The sequence below is a fragment of the Pezoporus occidentalis genome, unplaced genomic scaffold (genome assembly GCF_034315485.1).
Source record: "Pezoporus occidentalis ecotype Australia unplaced genomic scaffold, CSIRO_AGI_Poc_V1 ctg58, whole genome shotgun sequence".
Lineage (NCBI taxonomy): Eukaryota > Metazoa > Chordata > Aves > Psittaciformes > Psittacidae > Pezoporus > Pezoporus occidentalis.
This window is the reverse complement of record NW_026915921.1, coordinates 3,573,277-3,596,715: the sequence shown is the minus strand read 5'-3', so window position 1 is coordinate 3,596,715 and position 23,439 is coordinate 3,573,277. Positions and strand designations below refer to the sequence as shown.

At 38.0% G+C, this 23,439-nt stretch overlaps 1 protein-coding gene across 19 annotated transcripts in view; it reads right to left on the bottom strand.

The window, feature by feature from the left end:
• Positions 1–23,439, bottom strand: part of ABLIM2 (actin binding LIM protein family member 2) — a 134,843-nt gene that overhangs the window by 34,556 nt on the left and 76,848 nt on the right. For 6 of the 19 annotated variants that reach the window (XM_062638771.1, XM_062638773.1, XM_062638775.1 and 3 more), the window contains exons 7-12: positions 18,972–19,059; positions 16,058–16,116; positions 11,675–11,752; positions 6,867–7,013; positions 5,180–5,212; positions 2,670–2,790 (exon numbers count right to left, since the gene is read on the bottom strand). In XM_062638771.1, the coding sequence (XP_062494755.1) occupies positions 2,670–2,790; positions 5,180–5,212; positions 6,867–7,013; positions 11,675–11,752; positions 16,058–16,116; positions 18,972–19,059 (526 nt within the window). Of the gene's footprint in view, positions 1–822; positions 922–2,669; positions 2,791–5,179; positions 5,213–6,866; positions 7,014–11,674; positions 11,753–16,057; positions 16,117–18,971; positions 19,060–23,439 lie in introns of all 19 variants that reach the window. The other 13 variants (XM_062638765.1, XM_062638767.1, XM_062638770.1 and 10 more) reach the window with 5 other exon arrangements.

Below are 23,439 nucleotides of genomic sequence, written 5' to 3'. Positions count from 1 at the left end.
TGTAATGGTTACAACAGCAAGAACAGTTTTGCTTTATTACATTAAACAGTTCAAGAGAGTCAAGAAAAAGGCATTGAAAATGTTTGCCATTCATGTCTCTGCCCCAGTGATATTGTTACTAGAGAGGACAGACTCAAGGAAAGATGCATGGGGTAGCTGAATGTCTCCTCTTTCTGGCATTTAACTACCTAGCTAAAAAGTATAGCCTTTGCCTCAAAGGTTCATGGCATTCCCCTGTACTGTTTCATGAGAACATGGAGTTCATTCAAAGTTAATATCCACTGGAAAACAAAAAGGCAAGGAGAATAGATTCAGTTATTATGGTTCAGGCACAGATTATTTCCTAATCGGTGCAGCTTTACTGATTTAACCATCTTATCTGGCATATTTTTTGGTAATGCTACAAATAATATGAAGGATATCTAAATGTAGGTTAGAAGATTAGATAACTGATCATCCAGGGTTGGGTCCAATGTATAAGCTGGTTATAATATTCATTTAGCACCACCAAAATAAAGGTAAAGACTAGATTTTAGAACAAATCGATTTCCAAATTATTCCCTCCCTCATTTTAATTATGGAAGCTAATTCCTTCCCTCCACCCCTTGGAAATACACTTAATGCTCACTGAAAAAAAAAAAGCAAAAATAAGCCCCATACCCACTCAGTTCTTCAAATTTACACAATACATCAAGAAAGCACTTGCACAAAATTAAGACAAATTTTATCCAAGTGGAAGCCATGCTTGCACAGACATAAATGTGAAACACATCTGAATAAGTCTACAGTATCACAGCACGGTTTTGCATTCCTGGGCCTTACCTTTGAAGAAAGGGATGTAATGATGTCTGAATGTAGATGTAAGGCTTGGGTGTTGGGGCAGGGAGATGCAGCTACTGGTACCAAGACTCTGAGTACCAGCTGGGGGCAACAGAGAGTAAGTGAAAATAGACTATTTAGTTCACTTACTGAAAGCCACAAATTACAATGCCATCCTTTTTTCCAGGAACATTTTCCTCCTGATGCTTAGAAAACATATAGCTTATATGTGAGACTTCATCCTTCTATAGCTATTGCTAAAAACAGTACAGTGGCCATACTATGCATTTGGCCAAGGGACACGGGCTTTCCACAAGCAGAAAGAGTATTATAGAAAACACTGATAGTGTAATGCATCAGAAAATATTCCAGAAAAGGAACCATAAAAAGCATAGCTGCACCCAGGGGAAAATCTGCATACTCAAAAGCTGCCAAGAGGGAATGATATATGCTTGTAATGGATCTAATGAAATGAAATGGGGAGAGCCTTGTCTCTGCTGAGAACTGTGCTGTGAGTGGGCCCAGTTCTCCCCGCCATCAGGTGCACACTGGTAGGATCTAGTTCACAACGCACCAGGGCACTCAAGTGCATGGCTAATTTAAGCATTTGAAGAAACATCCTGAAGTTATTTGAGCTCTGAAAGCTAGACATGTGGTTAAGTACTTTGAAAAACATTCTCAAAAGTCATCTTTGTTTGCTTTGTTGTAATAATATCCTGATAACATATTTTGGCAATTACTAGAAGTGGCAATTACGATATCTATCTTCTAAATTTTCAATGAAGCTGTAAACCATTAGAATTAATTTGGATTTTCTTTCATCTTTCCTCCTTGCTTTAACAATGTGCAGCTAAGCTTAAGTATGACATAGCTGCCATACTTCCAGTGGAGACTAATCTTTCTGCTATTTAATAGATCTTTGATACTCAATGTCATTTCCACTTTGTCAAAGACTTTATCTCTCTCTATATATGGCTTATATACATATATTAGATATCCAATTCCTGTTTCTGTTATCCATAAAATCTTCATTTCCACTGGAAAGATTAAGAGCTCCCAATTTACAAACTGGTTTATAATTACAATATACTCCCAATGAAATTAAGAGACACCCCCAAAAAAATAATATAAATGCTCTGTGTTCTCCATCCAAATGATGGAGCAGAGAAAAATTAGAATGACTTTTGAGCAATATAGTTGATTATTTCCAAGGATAAAACTCTGTAAGGTGCCCAAATATGAATGGCTTTGGTAAGGGACTCCCATGCAAAGATTAAAAGGAGGTGATCCCTCCTCTCTGTGTGACAAGAGCACCAACACAGCTGCTAGTACAGCCCAAAGCTGCAATAAAAATTGCTGTAAGCTTCTCAACTAAAGCAACTTGTCCTTCAAAATCCAGCTAACAGAATCACTAGTTATTCTCCAGCTCTTGCATTGTGGAGAGGAGACACAGACCATAACCCTGCAGTACAAGAGGGGCTCATGAAGTTACTCAATCACCCTATCGGCTTTGTGTGCCTTCACAACTATCACACCACACCTTGAAAGAGATGGGGACTGAATGTGTAGCTTCAGGCAGGATGGGACCAGGATTAAGTTCTTTAAACTGTTCTATCTTCTGTTTACAGATACATAGAAGCAATCTTCCTAGACACCTGTTTTCATTTTCCTAGATGCTAGTTCCTGAAACACTTGTTTCCTTTCTCCCCATGGGAGTCTGTTCACAGTAAATAAATCACTGTAAACCCACTATTCTACCTTAAACCCATCATTCAGAGCCTACCTACCTTTACAAAATAAGATAAAGGAGTAAAAAAATCTAGAGAATAAATAAGAGTGCTTTCCATTACCTGGTCTGCTGTAATGCTGAGGAGAATGGGAGGTTGGAGTGTAGCGACCATAGCCCAGTGAGCCAGCAGAGCTAGGACTTGACGTCCTGTACTGCTTGAAAGATCTGTCATCTTGGTCACCCTGAGAGGAAAAGAGGAAATGTATGTCATCAGGGAAGAGAAATAACTTCCAAAACAGACAGAATATATGATTTTGCACATTTCTGTGCCAGGTAGACAGAAGTCGATGCTATTGTAATGCTCCATGCAATCCCAATGAAATGAGGCAGCTTTCAGCCGTAAGCTCCTCCTCTGCAGTGTGACTGAAAGAGTTCTGCCAAGTGTCAGAGAATGGTCATGTTCCCAGGAAAGTCAGTACGTACATGAATTTAACATGACAATATAATTTGAAAAGAACAGAATACTGAAAAGGTGTTATTTCTGGACAGTATAATTCCCTGAACATACACAGGTGGGTGGAAGATGAGATCAGGTTAGTATGGTAGCACTATGGTCACTTTTGCAACCGTATGAATGGATGCACAGTGGTTACAGGCAACATGAAAATCAGCATTTGTTGGCTTGATTACGTCACAGAAATTACTATGTCTGCTGTATAAATTGCTCAGTGTAGTATATTACAACATAGTCATTACTAGCTAGATAATTGATAGAAACACTCATATATAGCATTAGCATTAATACTGCAGCATTGTGCAAAGCAAGTCACACAAGCCATTTCCCACTAAACCCTTAGCTTCAACCACTTAAAACCTTATGAACAGTCATATTCCAAAAAAATGCTTCCCTTCTCCTATTCCAGTAGGAGTGAGTGAAGACATGCAGGTGCTAGTCACTTGTGAATACTGGGACAACTTCAGGCATCCATCCGTATGACTCTCACTGGATCATTCACCACTTAAACATACAGGAGATCCTACTTATCCCCATCATTACTATCCAAATGACTATCAGGACAACTTAATTATATCCATCAATTCATCTTTAGATAAACTTAGCTTCTCTAGGTTTACCCTTGACTCTTTAGAGATTCACACTGTTTTCTCATCATCAGTTTTTCTTCTCTTGTTCACATGTGCTCCGTCCCTTCCACCTCACCTCAGACTCACTGACTGCATTTTCAAAAATGGAAAAATCAGTTTTATATAGCGGTGAGAAGCATTATTGCTTTAATATCAATTTCAGAAGGAATTACACAACACCCACGCCCCCCAAAAAATTGGAAAACTGATGCTTTCCCAAGCTTACAACATTCTGTAGACATTCTGCCACCAACTCCTCTATGCCCAGTTTGAGATGCTTCCCTCCCAATGTAGCTGCATTATTTAATACTCACTCAAACCCTATCAAAGAGAGTTAACAAGCAGTACAGCAATGTCTCTAGAAAGTCTCATGATGTTATTTAAATGACTGTTAATTAATTTTCTATGATGTGCCCAATTGTATGATAGAGTGGATTTTTCCTCTAATAAAAATCCCTGCAACACTGGTGACAAGTTTGCAGATGATGATGCCTGGGCACCTGATCATAGACTCTTTAGAGAAAGAAAGCAAGTATGGCGAAGCTGGATAACATGGGAGCATTCACGTAACACAAATCATGACAGCACCAACTTCCATACCAGGGCCACTTTCTGAATTTAACTGGTAGGTAATTTAAAGGGAATTATTACAATCTTCCAAATCACCAAGATTTAATACTGTTTCAGACCTTACCTTTTGTGTATTTTGTGTCTCTGGAAGGAGCAATCAAGTGAAATCCAATATTAAATAAAGCACATTTTTATTTTTAAACTATCAACTAAATTACATCCCTATTGGATAACTTCTCTGTTTAATCAGTGCTCATAGTGATAGTTTGTGTTTTAAAATCTTTAACAGATATTTGCAATTCTCCACTACTATAAAAAATTTGTGATACATAAAACTGAGATAATGGAGTAATTAGCCAGGCCTGTGATGTATAATTGAGTTACTATCTGGGAAACTATGTGAAATGCTATCACTGCTTCCAAGGTGCTGTTTTGTGAAACAATGACTGACTTTGATCGCACATCAAAACACACCTAGAAGTTCAGGTATGTGATGTAACAGTATGTGTTAAACAGTTAAACAAGTAGTTAACTGTTTGTGGTAAAACATAAAAAGACAAAGAGAAAGCTATGTTGAGCATTAATTCAAGTTAACCCACAATAGCAGCTTATATTGTAAACATAAATTGTATTTCCCAATGTAATTTATTTAGCAGAGATTGAAGAAGTAACCACCATACAACCTTTATTTTGGAAAGCAAAAACATGGATGACAGTGGAGGCAGATGTACACAGATGACAATCCAGAAGCAAAGCGCGTATTCAACACAAATAACACAGAAGAAAACAAATAAAACCCCATGCACTGTAGAATCAGGAGGCAAACCCCACATTTCAGACGCTGCTGGTTATCAATATGATCAGGTTTATGCATCACAAAATGGGTCAGAACAGGAGTACAAAGGCATTGGGGATTACCTCAGTAGGTGTTGGAGAGAGCAACTGAGGTGACTGCAAACAGCAACACACAACAAATTAGTGATACAAATTCATGCATGATGTTATTTGTGAGAAGAACTACTCTTAAAATATCAATATCCATGCGTAACACATGATACAGTTGGAAAAGCACCTGTCATTTAAGTCAGGGCAAATTTTGTTTTTAAGTAATTAAATAAGGAATAAAATACAAATAATTGCATAGGAAGATTTTGCTGATTTCTTTACTGCAAAATCCTGGGGTCTAGTGAGGCCAGTCCTGTTGCCATTGCTGTTCAGTCATTTTCCTTTCAAAATTATATACTATGTTTGGTTAGTTGAGCAAAGCAAATCTACTGAAACTATAGCGGCTGCAGGTAGCAGCCAGGATGCTGAAATTTGGAACACAGGGTTTGTTTCTGCCCTGGTAATATCAAGGATATAAATATTTGGAGCAACATGAAAATGTGCAAGCTGGATTGCACGCACAGCTCAAAAGCACCTCGGAGTGGGTGCAGTGCCGGAGTCCTCACAGGAGGTGGGTGGGAGGTTGTTTAGTCTACACACCTCTCCCAAGCTGAGATGTAAATGGGCAGTTGAAGAGGGCAACAAACTATCAGCACCCATGAGTTTTGATATAGAAAGGAAGTATTTATACTCCATAGGTTCCGTAGCGCTAGGCAGCAGCTTTTGGTTTTGTGAAATCAGAAACCTAAATCCCATTTAAATCCTTTATCAGATACAATCTTAACTCTTTTAGGATGCATTATAATGGAGCTGCTGTGGTTCAGCATTGTACAGATAGGGTTTGGAATACCGTCTGCAAAACCTAACATATGTGCAGCATTTTACGTGAGAGTAGTACTGAGACTTTAGTGGCACTGATTAAGAGCTTATTATAAATAGCATGGCTATTATTTATAGCATTTATTTCACTTAAACCTATAGAGAACAAATGAGATTTCCATTCTAGACCAAGTATATCTTTCTAGTATAACTAGCATATCTAAGAGGTTTGATTTGTAAAAATGCATCTAAAAGTATAGAAAAAAATCAGAACTTCAAGTGAAAGGTAGTTATGGTTAGGGAAAAAAAGCTAACTTGCATGACAGGAGTTATATACAAATATGCTTCACAAAAAAAAAAACAGAGTTAGTATTAAATTATGTTAAATTTCACTAGCACAAACTGTATCATATTAGCACTGTATATGAATAGGTTGAAATTCATGCATGACATGAGGATGAACTTTAGTAAGGGACAGTTGAAAGAAGTCTGTACTTGGAAAGTGATACCATTGCTGTGTTACGAAAATAACATGGTACACTTTAAAAAAAAAAAAAGAAAAAAATCACAAAAGACATTTGGCTTCGCTTCTGATTTTTGCATTATAATTAGCAATGGCTCCTGTTTCCTACCGCATGCATGAACTCTTCTCAGAGAAAAACATACTTTAATTACATGTCATCTGCTTCAAAAATGATCACAGAAAGTTCCAAGACTAAAAAGTCAAATGAACGTCACGCTTGTTTTCATGAAAGGCCTTATGAATGAATGGATGACATGATTCAATTAACTGAAGTTATACAAGTTGGTGGGGTTGGTTTTTTCTTGAAATTATGCACATGACAATGATGCACATAAAATCTCAAATTCATAGTAAAAAAAAATACCCATGTTTCAGTACCTCCCCGTAACTATGCCTGTCATCTGAAGAGTAACTGATATATGGAGAATAGGAGATCATATCTGGGCGGTCAATGTTATAGATGGCTTTATTTTTAGGAAGAGCAGCCAAATCCCTGTAGTCAAGAATTTCATCTCCAAGCTTTGCCTAAGAAAAGGAGGAAAGAAAGCAGTGAGAATAAGAAAGAATATGATCAGGATACAATGAGAAAAGACCAGATAAGCATAGGTAGAAAAGTAACCATAGAATTAAACCGCTTTTTCTGCTTGTGCACATTTAAATATATTTACTACACAATGCTAAATATTACTGCTTTCTTTTTCTATACCGGTGCTTTCTACTTTTCTTTGCCATTCACATTTGGTTAATAGGAGCAGCATGGCATTATTCCAGCTCTCTTGGTTATATCTCACCTATTGCTAGCTGGAGAAAGACATATTGGGGACAGATATTGCAGTAGCTTTCAGGCAAAATAGCCTTCATTTTAAAGTGGTTTTGGTGTGCAGGGTTCCACTACCATAAGCAGCACTGAATAATCAAATACGTATTTCCAACATATACTCTCCAGATGCTGAAAAACATTAGTCAGTTCTCTAATTTTTCCCATTCAGCTGCATCCCACAGCTTCACCTCCTTTCCTGGCTACGTCTATGTGGCCCTTAATTATGGGTCACAAACCAGCAGATGATGGATTTGCACCATGCTGGATTAGTAGGAAGATCATAGATGCCACTTAAGTAAAGTTCAAATCCTTTCATGAGACTCACACAGCCAACAGAGGGAAAAGGACTGTGTCACTCCCCATTCTCCTCTTACTATACTTATTCCAAATGTATAATTATCAAAATGCCACTTTTGCACAGATTATCCTTAGGATAATGGTAACTTGCACCAAAACCATGTCCAGCACATACTGTCTTGTAGAAACAATGACAAGTTGGCCACATGAGGAGTGGAGAAATGGGCAGTGTCATTGTCTCATTCCTAGCTCAGGCTTTGCAGAAGATAAGAATGATAAGCTCCTTGTTGGCAACAAGATGAGTGAATCTTGCTATTCTCTGAATATCTCTCTACAATCAGCTATAAAACTGTAATAATGTTTTCCACATGCAAAAATATGAAAGTATCCGGGATTTATGCATGCAGTGATAATATTTTTTTCTAAGTATGAGCTAAAAAAAGTTCAATAGATTTTCCAGGGAAGTTTTCTATTAGGTTAATCATACAGGAAAAAAATTAGTGTGACAACTTTCAATTTTCCATTTTTCTAAAACAATGTATGAATTTGTGCGAACGTAAGCAACGTGGAAAAGAGGAAGATTCCTCTTCACTAAGAAAGTGGAACAAAGCTGCCATTACTATCATGTATTCTCATCCTCAAAACTAATGAAAAAATGTCTTTTAATCAAATATGTGATTCTTCAGTTGTCTACAGATATCACCTTCCGTACAGCTAGTTTAACAAGCTAAAGAGCAATGAAATGGCCCTTTGATGGAAATAAATCCCTGCCTACTGAGAGCCAGTGGCAAGCTCTGATGCAGAGACAGGTCATGGAAAGGAGGAGTCTATCAGGGCTGTTCCAGGAAGACTTTGGGCAGCATTGTACCTACAAGGAAGACCAAGGAAGCTGTGATAATTTCTTTTCTAAGGTATCCAGGGCTGCAAATACCATTCTATTGAACCCAAAGTTCAGAATTGGGAATATTTAAATGTGAATTATGGTAATTTTAGCCCCTATTTCTCCACATAGATGTGCAACTTGAGATCCTCCCACTAGACTTCAGAACTGACAGAAGTAAAACTTACCCAGTTATGTAACTCTCTTCAGTTTAATACCAAAATGTAGGCAAATTTGGATTCAAGAACCACCTTAGAGATACAGTTCCTTTCTCAACACTCAAGTCTACAAACATCCAGCCTACATTGTTTTTTTGTTTTATTTATTTTACCTATTTTCAAATACGCTAGGGAAGGCTCAAATTACAGATAAGAGGCTTCCAACCATGTCTTCAATAATCTGGTATTTTGGATTCTGTTAAACCATGCTCTAATTTTTGAATATTGATTATTTCATTTGGAACATGTAATTTTTCAGGTGTATAAACTGCAAATATAATCTGTATGAAAACATGCAATTTCTATTCCCAGTATGACAATGTACATCACAGCTACATAACCTAACCTAAACCTTCAAGTTGTTTATATTGGGTTGGAGCACCTAATTCTATCTTCATAAAATATAGGCATGTATAAAGAAAGACTTTTATTCAAGCTTTATTTAATGTCATAATTTAGAAATCAACTGATTTTTAAGTGGTATTTAGGGACTCTGAGAGGACAGCAGCACTAGGGTGATTTTAGTCTGGATATAATGAAGCCATCACTAAAGATCACGAAAAGATGTCCATCAGCTTCAAAGGGCATTGACCTATGCCCTTTCTCAGTCCAAGAAAACACCAAAGTCTGGTATCAACAGCTGAAGAAAAAGTGGAATGGCTTTAGTAAACCATTCGTGAACCACATCCAGGTTTAATCAAAACATGCGTTCTTCATCTTTAGCTAACCACTCGACCATGACCAGAAATGTGTCTCCCATGAGATAGCATGTTCTTCAGAACGATGGTATGGCTGACTTGATGCCTTTGAAAGTATGAGCACCACGAATTCATGGCTCCTAACCTGTAACTGTTTTCTATAAATTCTCTTCTGCCCAACATGGTATTTCACTGAGCTCACCAGCTGTGAAGGCACAATTTTACTATTGGTTTTAAGGGTCTGAATCCATGCTACTGCTGAAAGCAGCTGTCCTGTGCGTGCCCTGTCACCCTGCTCTGCCTTCTGTTCTACATTAGCATCACAGGACATGCAGACGGCTGGGTCTTTTTTTGCCTCTTTGGTTGGCTGGAGGTTTTTCCTCCTTTATTTTTTCAGCTGAATCTGGTCTCAAATCTGACTGATCATACCTCTGTGTACCCACCAGTACTAGCATCAAAGAGGAGACATGAAGACATGGCCAGGGAGGGACAGGGCCACATATGTGTGACCTTCCTCTCAGTGGTAGCATGAATTTAGGTTTGGTTAAAACAATCAGAAAGCACTCAAGTTAAATCTTGATCATGTATGTAAGTCATTACACTCCTGTAATAGAAAACAGATGCAAAAGATAGCCAAAGAATCATTTTGATAACATAGAAGCCAAGTAACATGTTTTTAATTCTTTTTACTTTCCTGATCGTGAAAGCCAAAATAAGATTTAATCAATCTCACAGCTTTGACAATTAAGCAGTCAGAGAGGAGACAGATACAGCAAGAACTTGCACGCCTCTGGGGAATCTTTTTTCCTAATTGACTCATATTTGCTAGACAACTTTATTTTTTCGCAGTCTCAGCTGCCTCTAAAGTATATTAAAGCAACAAACATTAGAGCTGTGTGCTGATTTAACGATATCCTTTAAAAAAAATCCCCCCACTCTGTTCCCTCCCCCTTAAAAAAAAATACCCAAAAAAAGAGACTGGAGGTTTGTCCTTGACTTTTAGCTGCCAGTGAAGCATATTTAAAGCTGTAATCACAAACATCAAGAAGAACACTACTATCCAATAGTTAGATAAATGTCAGTTAAAAACATAAATCTTAGAAGAATGTTCATGCTTATGAAAACAATGAAGTGGTGCATGGCTGGAGAGATAGAGACCATCTGGTCAAAGAAAGTGCTCACATGACAATGTAAGCACAATGATTTGTCTTTAAAGTATTAGAGGCGACTGTTTTTTCACTGGGAATATATGACTGGAATCCACCAGCATGGAGCTCTACTAGAAGGAGAACTCAAAAACACCAACGAGCATTTACATAAGGGGCAGCTCCTCCACTTCGCGTTCCGTCTTACTTTCATGAAGTTTAGATTGTATCCAAAATAACTTTTACTTTAAGGAAAAAGACACATTTGGCTGCAAGGCACTTTTTCCTTGTCTTACTGTAGTAGATAAAAGCCCTGAATCTTTGTCAGAATAAGCTCTCTGGCAGTCAGCTTTATCTCCAGCAATCTCCTCTGCATATGGTATCCAGTTGAGAATAACCTGCCTACCTGAGGGATCCTTGGACAGGATAAAGAATAGCTCTGGCAAGACTAAAGCTCTCCAGGAGATCTTTGTACAGATTGTGCCACACCTGTGGATATTTTTTACCTGTACGGATTTGGGGATTTTTTACCCTGGGGATTTGGCCATGACCATTAGCTACAGCAATTATGACAATCAAGGTACACCTGGTATTGAAAAAAATACCCTGCATAAGCTTTTATCATACTTGTTGTTTTAAATTCTCTCTATGAGCTTTCCGGAGCTAGGACTTCTTAAATCCATAAACGCATCAAAGGTCCTCTGAGGTTACAGACTGGCATTTGTCAAGGCCTCAGTCCTGCAATCACACACGAGTGCTTTCATAAGCTTGATTTAGACAAGTTGTATTCAAATCTAAGCTTGTAATCTACCTGTGGGCTGTACTGTTTACTTAAACTTTTCTCTTTAGAAAGCACTGTGGTATTTTGCATGCTTTGGTATAAGCCAGTTCCAGTTGTAATATAAATGCTATAAATACACTACAAAAACCAAGAGGAAACTGCCAGAATTCTGTTATGGCAAATGCAGTATTCAAATATTTTAAACGTGAGAAAGTAAATTCTATTTTAGAGGAGTCACCAGCTGCAGTGGTTTGGAGACACCAATTTTCTACACAATGTGTTAAATGTAGGAGGAAGCACAGGGTTTTCCACATCCCACAGACTGAATTTCACTGTGAAATACTCACATAGATCACACGGCTTGGGGAACCTGACGTACTTGAAGCAGGTACAGAAATAATGCTCTCAGAGGAAGTCCTCGTTTCCTATGGCAGGAGAAGAGAAGCGAACCAGAAAAGAAATAGAGAAAAGACAGAGTAAATGTAACTGTTACTTCAAAAGGAGTATGCAAGAAATTTCACTTTATCACTTAAAACTGGTTTATTTCAGCAAGCTCAAAACACGCAGGCATACCAAGGAGTTAAAAACAGAATGCTTTTAGTCAATCAACTTTTTTTAAAATGCAAAAATTACTTAACATATCACTTTCTTTTCTCCTCCCTTCAGAATGAAATGGCCTGGAGCATTTCTGGGCTGCCAGGACAGCCCTTGGGCACTATCAAGGACAGGTCAAGTTACAAGATGATACAGTGGCAGCGTTTTTACTCTAAGGTTATACTGTCAAACCAATCTACATTGCTTCTGGGAAGTGTCACACTACTGTGCCATTCACTCAGAGGAAAGAGAACAACATTATGCAGGGCATCCGAATCACCTAATAGGTTGGCTTTCCCCTCTCTGATTGTAGAACTACCAGGTTGATTTTAATAGTCAACTGGTTTTGCTCTGTTTTCAATCATTCTGGCATTTAGAATGACAGACTTTTATTGCTTTCTTTTTGCATCATCCTCTATGATGAAAAATATAATTACTTTTAAATAACAAGGGCTGTTATTTAAAGGGTTATGAGATGCGATGATATTAGCCATGAGTGAACAGATCTGACACTCATAATTGAAGATTAAAAAGATCTTACCATGAAATCAATAAGTTTACACCCTATTTTACCCAGCTATATCAGTTCTGGGTAAACACTCTTTCCCATCTATGGGAAAAACTACCCCTGACTGCAAAAAGTACATGTTTTCCCATGTACTCAGAATGACCATCATTTACTGCCTCATGAAAGGCTGACGCTTCTTACCTAGAGGTTACAACTGTTCAAACCTTTAAAAGGCTTTTAGAAGTATTAAGCTGTCAGGTTGCATCCTTCCTACTGCTCCAGTCTCTATTTGAAGTATTTACTTGCTTTGAGAAGCAACATGTGAATATTATCTGTACTGTATTGTGTTAGCAGAGCAAACAAACTAAATGATCACAACTATCCTTCCACTGACCTTCTTTAGCCCAAATAGCCCCGTGGCTATCTGAGACAATATGTGGAGGCACTTACCCATATAAAAAAATAACCAGTTTAATTGTTTTGGCATGCCTGAATGGGGTTTTGGAATTTTCTCCCTCTCGTTTTCAATTGTCTGAGGCTCTATACACACTCAGAAAGTCCAAAGGGACAAGCATGGAAATAAAGAGTATTATCTGACAAAATACTTGTGGTTGCTGTTGAGATGATCATTTAACACAGACAGTGTAATTGCCCTGCTCTTCTGCATAGTTAAAACACACTGCAGTTTTCCAAAACTTGTGTAAATGACATGAAATGCACAGCTGTCATGTAGAAGCCACACTTTTCTTTCATGATGTTTCGACAGGAGGCCTAATGCAGTGGAGGAAAGAGAACCAAACCTAAAGCAAACTGCATGATTCCAGTGTTTTAAACCCTGTTGAAGTCATATGTCATTTCTGAATAAACACTGGGATTCCCAAGATAAAGCTTCAGAGCTTCTTTCTGTGTCACGTGGATCAGTGGAGTATGTTTTAAGATTAGAGTGTAGCATGCCCTTAAAACACATAAAATACCTGGCTGAATGGCTAAATATATTTAATAACTCTTCATGAATTCCTGGAGTTTTTTAATAATCTTTCCTCAACATGGAGGTGCCATCTTGATTTTAAGAAGGCCTACAGGGATGCTGGAGAGGGACTCTTAGCAAGGACTGCAGTGATAGCACAAGGGGTAATGGGTTAAAACTTAAACAGGGGGAAGTTCAGGTTGGATATAAGAAAGAAGTTCTTTACTGTGAGGGTGGTGAAACACTGGCATGGGTTGCCCAAAGAAGTGGTAAATGCTCTCCATCCCTGGCTGTGTTCAAGGCCAGGTTGGACAGAGCCTTGGGTGACATGGTCTAGTGTGAGGTGTGCCTGGCCATGGCAGGGGGCTGGAACTGGATGATCTTAAGGTCCTTTCCAACCCTAACAATTCTATGGTTCTACGACTTTCTTACTTGTGCAATCCAAGTCTCACCTTATTAAGATATTTCTGCAGATTGATTCTGTGATTCATGCTATACAGGTACTCCCACAGTTTTTCCTATTTCTCCTCCCAGTGATTAAAAGCCACTCATTCCACAGCTTGCACATGCTCTTTTTTCTCTACCCAATCTATTAGCCCTTTTAGCATTCCCAGTCTATGCTTGCTGCACATAATCTAGATTTTGCAATAAAAACTCACATCTCAGTTCACACCATTGCCTCTCTTCAGTTCTTTTCTCTGTACTACGCATTTTTATTCTTCCTCCACTTATTTTTCTTTTATGCCTTTTGATAATACTTATTCTTTCTCTTGCTAATTTGATTTTTTTCTGTCTTTTCCAGCTTTATTTCTTCTGCTTATAATCTCACTCTCTCTTGACTTTTCTTTTTGCTGTCACTCTCTTTCACATCTTCTTTCACACTTGCACTCCATCTCCAAAGTTTCGAACTGTACTGCCACTTACTCTTTCTGCCTTTGTCACCTACTTTAACTACATGCTGTGCATGTATGTACATAAATATATAGAAAGATAACTTTAAAAACAAACTGCAAAGGTTGACCAGAAAATTTCTCAACCAGTATATCCCATTCCCAGCTTTACAAGTTAGCTTGAAAAGTGTGTAAGTACCCTCTCTGAAATACCATTCTGTCTTCTTGGTTTATTCTTTGAATAATAAGTGTAAAGACCAAAAAGGACGAAGAAAAACAAAGAGAAGGGAAAATGACTAGACTTGGGAAAATGCTTCGAGTTCCATTCCAGCTTTTTTTCCCCCCACTCAGGCAAAACTCCCACTGACTTGCAGATACAGATATCTTCCTCTCTGCTGGGGAAGGGGCAAACTCTCCAGTACTCAGACAAATGAGTCAGTCACAGTATCTTACAAGTGCACTTTCTTTGCCATTGTGAGGAAAAGGCAGCTAAGTAGGAACCCAGTACAACCTTGTCTGTGGTCTTTCTTTAAAGGAGGGAATTGGAAAACTACTATAATTTCAATAGATTACATGGGGTTTTAGCCTTACAATTTCAGCTACTCAGCTAGAATAAAATCTTTAGGAAGTCTGAAATACTGCTTAATAGTACCAGGCTGAATCAACAACACAAAGTATTTTTATAATTTAAACTATACATTTTATATATACATTGCATTATTTTAAATATACATTAAACCAATACATTTCCTACTGAAACACTACATATTTGATATTCGGAGCTCGCCATGAAGAATAGCAGAGCAATCGCTTCCCATACACATGGGTACAAAAGATATAGCCAAGATCCTTTGGGGTAAAGCCCAAACCAAATTTTTTTTCAAAACTGTAATTTAGTCAAAGTTGCACTTGCTAAAACACCAGATTTGTAAACACTCTTTTTATAGCTGCTGCTTCCTGCTGTTCTGACTTGCTCCGTGTGCCTTCTGTCCAAGCCTGGATGAATCAAAGCAGAGCTTTTTTGAACAAGGGTACCACACGTACCACTTGGAGCATCAGAGAACATCAGAACTGAAAAACCTCATACTTGGCCTCTGCATTAAATGAGATTGTCGTATCTCAGCCCCACCAATTCAGAGGGATCATTTCCCCAGCTACAGATTAATTCTTCATTTCCTAGGGGCAGCTTATTCATCTGCTAACCTTGTAATTATTAAGGTTGCCAGAACTCCCCCCTTTTCCCCTTGCACATAGACAGATGCACAAATCATCCAACTAAGGAGGTACTTAAAGCCAGAGATTAAATTAAGTTGGGGCTGGCTTGCCAACATGTTACAAACAAATAATAAAAAAGAAATTCCAAGGAGATTTTTTGTTGTTGATAAAAAAAATAAAGAGAAAGTCCTCTGATCTTTTAAGTGCAGAGCCACATAAAAAAGGAAGAGGTCATGAACTGATCACATCATAATAAGACAGAAGTTAAAAATTAACTTTTTTTTTCTTATTCATATTTTTCACATTTTTCCTTATTCAGCTTATTCATACAGCTCATAGGTCACCATTCCCCTGAAGCTGTAGCTTTAATCACTAAGTAAAAGCAGACTATTTATATTAAATTATTACATTAACCTACTAGATTTTTGTAATCTAAAATTTAAAATTACAGTAGTGAAAAAATTAAAAAGCCAGCCCTCCATGCCCACTGGAAAAAAAGGGACAGAGAATAACGTGATAATGGAATAACAACAGGTATTATATACAGTATTTTTACCTTGTTTTTTTCTTCAGCCTTTGCAGCCTGTCTACAAACTGGATGCCAAATGGATGTACCTGGAAAATAAATTTAAAGTTCTGCTTAATTCTGTTGCCCAATAAGAACCTTAAAAGGATTAAAGTAAGAACATCATTAAACCTGACTATAAGGTTCTATAAATCACAGCATACTAATTCCAATCCCATCACCATTTCATGGATACTTTCAAAGCTAAAACTGACAACTTCTCAATATCAGTAAGCTTAATCAGATACATTTTAAACACTCGGTGCACTTCAGAAAGCTACATGTACTTCAATATGTGAGATCAGTATCTACACCCAAGTCCTAAGAAGTGTGATATGGGATCTTTGGAGCTCTTCCAGCCCAACCTCTTGTTCAGAGCAGGTCCCATTATAGCAGGCAGCTCAGTGCTGTGCCCAGTTGGATTTTATATATCTCCCAGGATGCAGAACCCACAGCATCTCTGGAAAACCTGTTCCACCACCATGGTAAGTTTTTCTTTTTCTATGTGTGTAGTCAGAATTACACATTCTCTTATAATACATAATCTTGTAATAGTCTGGCCCAAGTCATAGTAAGTAGCACACTCGGATGGGATGAAGCAGAATTTAACACTAGCTGAAAATCCAGTCTTTCTGAATTACTCACTGTACTGATCTTGCACTTCCTATATGTTTGTCTCTCATAAGTCAAATACTAGAGAACTGAATACATTGAGGGGACTATCCATCTTGGAGGAAGCAGGAAATACAGAATGAACCAATTCTCTACTTCATGTAATTACAGAAGAGAGGATTATGAATTCCAGAGATGAAAGTAAACATTATGTGTGAGAAAGAAACTTTATAGCTTTGTATTAACAAAAAGGAAAAAAAAAATAATCTTTTCAAAAGCTGAACACAATGTTAAATACTCAGAATTCAATTGAAGTGGAATGTAACTATATAAAAGAATCATTTGTGAGCTTTAATAGCAAAGAGGAACCCTTACATTTATGTCAGTCTGAGCTCAGACAAGCTACAAACCAAAGCTTCCACACAGTTAAATAACGTGAGTGTATTGCAATTTCTGCTTGACTAAATGGGAAGTTGAGAACCTTTGTGTTTAAATATTTAATGTTTATACTGGGTGGAGAGCACCAAGAGGAGTTATTGGAAATGCTTTGTTTTCACAGCAGTTTGATAGTTTTCTAACCAGTGGATTTTGGAAACAAGATAGAAACAGAAAAACTATTTCCCAGAAGACAAATGGAGATCGTTAGAATTTCTTTCACAAAAATAACCCAGATGAACCCAGACTCACGCAGTGAGATATTACCTATAAGTACAGACCAGATAGATTATGTTTACTAAGTTTCTGAAGTTTTTTGGGCCTGAACCGCTAAAGAAATATCTTTATAGCACCTTTAAATTCAATGCTAATTTATCTTCCAATTGCGAGTAGGTCCGACTTTGCCCACTGACAGCATCTGTCCCAGCTGCTTCATAGGTTGATGTAAATCTTCCCAATGGTATTAAGAAGTATTCAGATCAACTTTTTTCTTAATTACTCTTACCTGTGGTCAAGCAAAATTGGGAAACATTTTCACACAGAAGAACAAGGGCCCTTTCAAACAAAAGTCATCTGATGGATGACCACTGATGACTCAATTTCTAAGGAATACGCAACACCTGAAGGAACTTTACAGTAGTTTATTAAGAGGATGAAGAACAAGTTATAAAATCCTGGGCCTCAACATTTTTTATCTAACACATCAGGTAAGGTAGCCCAAATACCTAATCACAGATCTTTCATTAAGTTAAATGGAAACTGCTCTTCATGTGAAGATAAAAAGTATTTGATAGTAAGTTGGTAATAATGTTTCATGCATCAGAAAATAAAGTGATTAAGAAGAGTCCAAATTAACAGGACCTGAGCATACTTTGTGGTTATTTGAACTAAAAAGCAGCACAAAACCTAACAAATATCCACCATTACAACAAACTGAACTTAAAAAGGAGATTCCTTTGCAACCCAGTTTCAAAGAGTTTGAAATCTAGAACCAAATTGTAGTTCAGTATCTTTTTTAAAGCACTGATTTCCCATGGGACTTTAGTACTGCTAAACTACTTTGCAATTGGAAGAACCACAGCATTTTCTGGCTCCCAAGGGAGAATTCATGAGCACAGACAAGGATTTTATCAGTTTAGTACAGCTAAAAGTTGCTGCATATAAAGTATAGATTTTATCTCATACCTATGTTAACTAACTTTTTTCCCCACATTAAATGAATTGAATGCAAGCCCTTGTCCACTACCACTGAAATTCCATGACAAGAAATTGAATTTCTCCCGTGCAAGTTTATGGCTGTGTAAGGTATAGACACATTCTGTGCTAAGGGCTTCAGCTCCATGGCATCCTCTTCTCCACTCTCTGAGGACACTTAGGTCTGACTGAGGGGAATTCAGGTAAGGACCTTCAGATTTTCTCATCATACCCAAATGGGCGATGAGTACAGGACTGGTCTTAGAACTGCAACAGCAGCCTTAGGGAACCTGATGTCCCACATGCATGTTAACTTTCATCTGGACTATTTATCACTGCAGAAAAACACTGCATTTTTTCAGTAAATGGAACATTTTAATAATCTTCACTGTCAAGTACTTCCCCTTCATCTGCAGGAAATAACTGTTACCACTCATCCTTCTGTGATTCACACTTGCTATTGGATTTTAACTGAGAAAGAAGTAGTAGGTGAGTAAGAAGAAATGGTTTGGTTTTGTTTTTCCGTTGCATTGTTCACTTTCTTTGGTAGCTATGAAATGAGGATATGCACAAAAGAGCTCAGCCATGCTAACGAGTATGGGCAAGAGGGCCATGCTGCCAAGTGTGTTTTGCATTTTGGGTTTCTGTTTGGTTTTGTTTTTACCTTGAAGATACATTTCTTCTCCTTCTGCAAACATCTGATTGCACCTGACACATCGTGCACACGTTGGGTGATAATGTTTTTCTCCTGCCTGTTTGGGAAAAAAGGTACAGATGATTAAGTATACTGATCAATTTAGTGTCTTCACTATGAAGAGTTTTTCTCTCATCCTCTAGAATATGACTAATTAGAGTAAATCAGTTAATGTCAAGTAATTCAACAATCTCCTACAAACACAATGCCAATTTTTTGTTACAGGCAATTCATGACATAAAATGAAATAATGGTCTTGCCCACGCGAAAGCAAAATTTAATGTGCAATAGTTAAATCTCTGAATTTACAGAATGGAAACAATTTTATATAGCAAACACATACTCCCTGTAAACAACCATTGTGTGCACCAAGTGCAAGGCAACTTAGGACTCACCTGAGCAAGGAAGTTGGGAGGACATAACCTTGAGCACAGATTTGCAGCCAAACTCTACGTTCCTCATGACCCCACTGAACATAGAAGAATCTCAATGTACAGCAAGAACCACCTTCTGGAAGGAATGCTCATAGATGCTTTGAAAGTGTCTTGCAGCTAATGTATACTAAAGGGTTTCCATGAGGAGTGTGTCTGGTGTGACTACAGGTCTGTAAGTTCAGAGCTGACACTTCTGGGTACTGTGCACTAAGTCCCTTGCACAGACAAGCCAGAGCTTTGTCAGTCGTTCTGAGATTAGTCCACATAACTTAATACCACCATTTTCAGTGACTAGAATGAGAATAGGATTGAGGCCTAAATTTGCTCAGAACACCTTAGCAACTCATCAATTTTCATAAATTCAAATTTCAAATTACCTTGTAACTCCATTAATTTAAACTGTCTCACCACTGACCTCTATGTGTTTCTCAAGAGGAGACATCTACCTGCTACAAAGGAGCAAGGGTTTGCCTATGTCAGAACATGTCACACAGACAAGGCTGAAGTTAACCTCAAAGGATTATCAGACAAAACCGATGATTGGATCAAGGGATTTATGCAAAGCTCAATTTTGGTAGCTTGGCCAAAATTCAGTTCTATGGCTGACTGTGGGTAAACTTGTTAGCTCTGGTTCCCACAGGCGAGGACAGCAGCATCGCAAGGCAGTGTTGGCGACAGCCAGTGACAAAAACGGCATTCAGTGCTTTTCTAAATGAACAATGCAGGCCAGCCCCTCCTAACTTCACCCCTACCCCATCTTTCAGATGACAACCACAAAACAGAGTTCAACAGCCCAAAGCTGGCTCTTGTGCATGCTCCCACAGCCCTCACTCTCCAAAATCCCTATATAACTGAAAGGTTGGCATCTTCTTCCTCTTCTGATCTCACACTATTCTGTGCTAGATAGGATGGCCATGGTTTAGGTAGATTAAAGTCAATGCCACTTCTATTATCAACAAAAGCCAGGTGATCAAGTAACTCTAAAACTTACAGCTAAGTTAAACCAAGTTTAACTTAAAGTTTAAGTTAAATCTGACTTCAACAGAAATTCTCCTGGAGTTAAAAATAAGCAAATTTCGATCCATGTAGAATGTCTCACAACCTGCTTATCTGAAAAAAAGTTAAAAATGCTTCTAGGATTGTATGTGCCTTTAAGAAATTACTATTAAGTATTGATTGCCCCACTGTCTTCAGTGTGTAAATATGTACATTCTCCTTCTAGAAATTTAACAATGTTACTACAGGGATGACATCTGTTACTCTTTTTTATTGACCGTCAAAACTTTCAGAGGTATTTATACTGAAGTGTATCATCTGTGTCTGGAAGATATTTTGCTGTTCGCAGTATCAAACAGAGGAATATGGTAAATTTTGGTTATAGAATGTCTGGGCTTACTTCATCAGTGTTAACTTGATTCACCCCTGAAACCTGTTGCTGCATTTTAAATCAGCACTAAGGAAGAGTGACACATCACACCAGGATTGCCATTTTCAAAACAGCTTTCTTCCAGTTCACTCTTTTTGTTATGGTGCCATTTGTACGGACTGCTGAGTGATTTCTGCAGCTTTAGACGTGCAAGATGGTCACTACTGCATCAACACCTTAAAGCATCAGACCATGAAGTATTACTACTGGGCTTAAACCTTGAGTTTAAAATTGCTTGCCTGAGTGCAGGTGTTTAAGCACAGAAGGGTATTTAACCATCACCAGACAAACACAGGTTTGGAATATCAATCTGAAAAGAAATATCATTTCCCTTGGAAGGTTTGCACTGCACAAGCAATGTTAATGCAATGCATCACCTCAATAATTCAATTGATTTATCACAGCTGATACAGTTTCCAGGCTAACACTTTCTGGGGGAATTTGATTGCTCTTTTGCTGAAATAAACTGTCAGAACAGATGCGTTCTGATATATCAGAACCTGGATACATCACAGAATAAAATATATTTCCCAAAATTTAACACTACAACCAAATACATAATTTTAATTCACTCCATACAGTAGCTAATATCAGCAAGATGTAGAATGGCACAGAAAGACCTCTTTTACAACTTACATACAATAACAGAAAAATCCGAGGGGGACAGTGTAGTGATCCCTTTTGCTGATGCTCACCCCAGGATAACTCCAATGGATTTTGAATAATTACCCCTGAATTAAAATGGGAGATACTCAAACTTTTCATATAACTCTAAGCGCTGCCAAATGGGTTTTGTTCCCCTGTTCTAATTGTTTTTAATTTTGCTCTTCTAACCAAAGCACAGAAGACAAGACATAGCACTCTGCATCACTTTATTTAACATATCACAGTATTTAACATAGACTGCACCATCTTTCTAAATAAGAGGTGATGAACCTGAGGCTAGAGACTCAATGCAGGGATTAACTAATAATATTCCCTGATATGTTTATACAGTTACCCAGATTAGATACCATAAATTATATTCAGACCTAAGACCTGGGTGTGTTGGGTCTGGACGTGAATCACAACCTCCCCTGGGTACACACCACAGAGGCTTTCATTAGTGCTCCTCTCCCCTCTCTCTTCAGACTATTTCAGGGGCTTCACCTCCTAGATGAACAGGAGGGTCCAGGGAACAAGGTCCAGCAGAACACAGAAATTTTATAAATTTATGGCAGCAACTGTTTTATGTTTTCAGTTTTGTTGTAATAATGGCCTTGTTATTTTTCCTTTTCTTGGTTATATTGATGTGAGAGAATTTAACGCAGCAAACAAATTCCTAACCATATGGTTACTTTTTCTTTCCACAGTTTGAAAGCTTAGTTTGACAGATTGTTGTCTCAGTGTTTAATAAAATATCACCACACACTTAGCACAGAAGAATCGCTATTCATCTCTGGGAGATCTTTTAGGTTCAAGTGGTAGATTGTAAGAAACCTTCTTAATATCTTACATTTGCTTCGAGACTCCACCAGGTCTTTGTGCACCGGCATCCAGATGTGACAACAGTATTATTATGAAGATCAATTTAAAGATTAATTCTCAACTGCGATTTCCTCAAACTTGAATAGCAAAGCATGTCCTTAGCAACACAGTACACCACCAACAGTTTAATTTCTCTTCAAGTGACTATACTAGCCTTTCACAACCACCTAGTCAAAGTCTTGGTGTGTAGTTTAAAAGCGGAGTCTAAACAGTCCTTAACACTCTGAGACAAAGTATTATGAATTACTTCCTTCCCTTTGAGGGCCGCTTTGAATGGTAAATCTTCTCTGTACAGCAGGCAGAACCTTCTGGGCTGGGTCAACATGAGAAATATTCTCCCAGTGGAACTGAGGACCTCCCTGCAGTCCTTGCCGTAAGCATGGGGGCCACTGTAGTGTCGTTACCTGTCCCACAGTACAAGTACAGCCATCCTTCACTTAGAACCAGGAAATTCTACAACAAAGTGCATAAAACCACCTTTTCTAATTTCTCATGACTTCAATGCTTGAACTAGACAAAAGAAGAATGAACCTGATGTGACAAATACTAATCACATTGTTTAAAGCACAATTTGAAGACAGTAAGGGGCATTATAAATCTGATGAGCAGTATAAACACCATGTCTGAGAAACATGCAATGCTAGCAAAACCAGAGTAATTAATGCTGAAAGGAACAACCTTAACTAGTTAAGGTTGGATTTTAAATTAGCTGTCATCACTCAGGAAAAAGATACTACATTATTGCAGACAGCTCAGCAAAAACCTCTGCTCATTCTGTAGCTGTGGCTGCTGTAACTGATGAAGGGATAGAATCTATAAAAGATGATATGTATAAAAATTGTAACTCTATCACAATGACATTGCTCTTCTGGCCTCTCATGCTGTTGCTAAGAGGGTGACTGATGTAATTTTTTTACTGCAGTTGATGAGTGACAACTGCTTATGAATTGACACATGAGGGATTGAACCAGAGCAGCCTAAAGCTCAAAGTGCAAGCTGAGCCCTGGAAGGAAGGCTCAAGATTTCTAATGAGTCTCTCAACAGTCTAAGT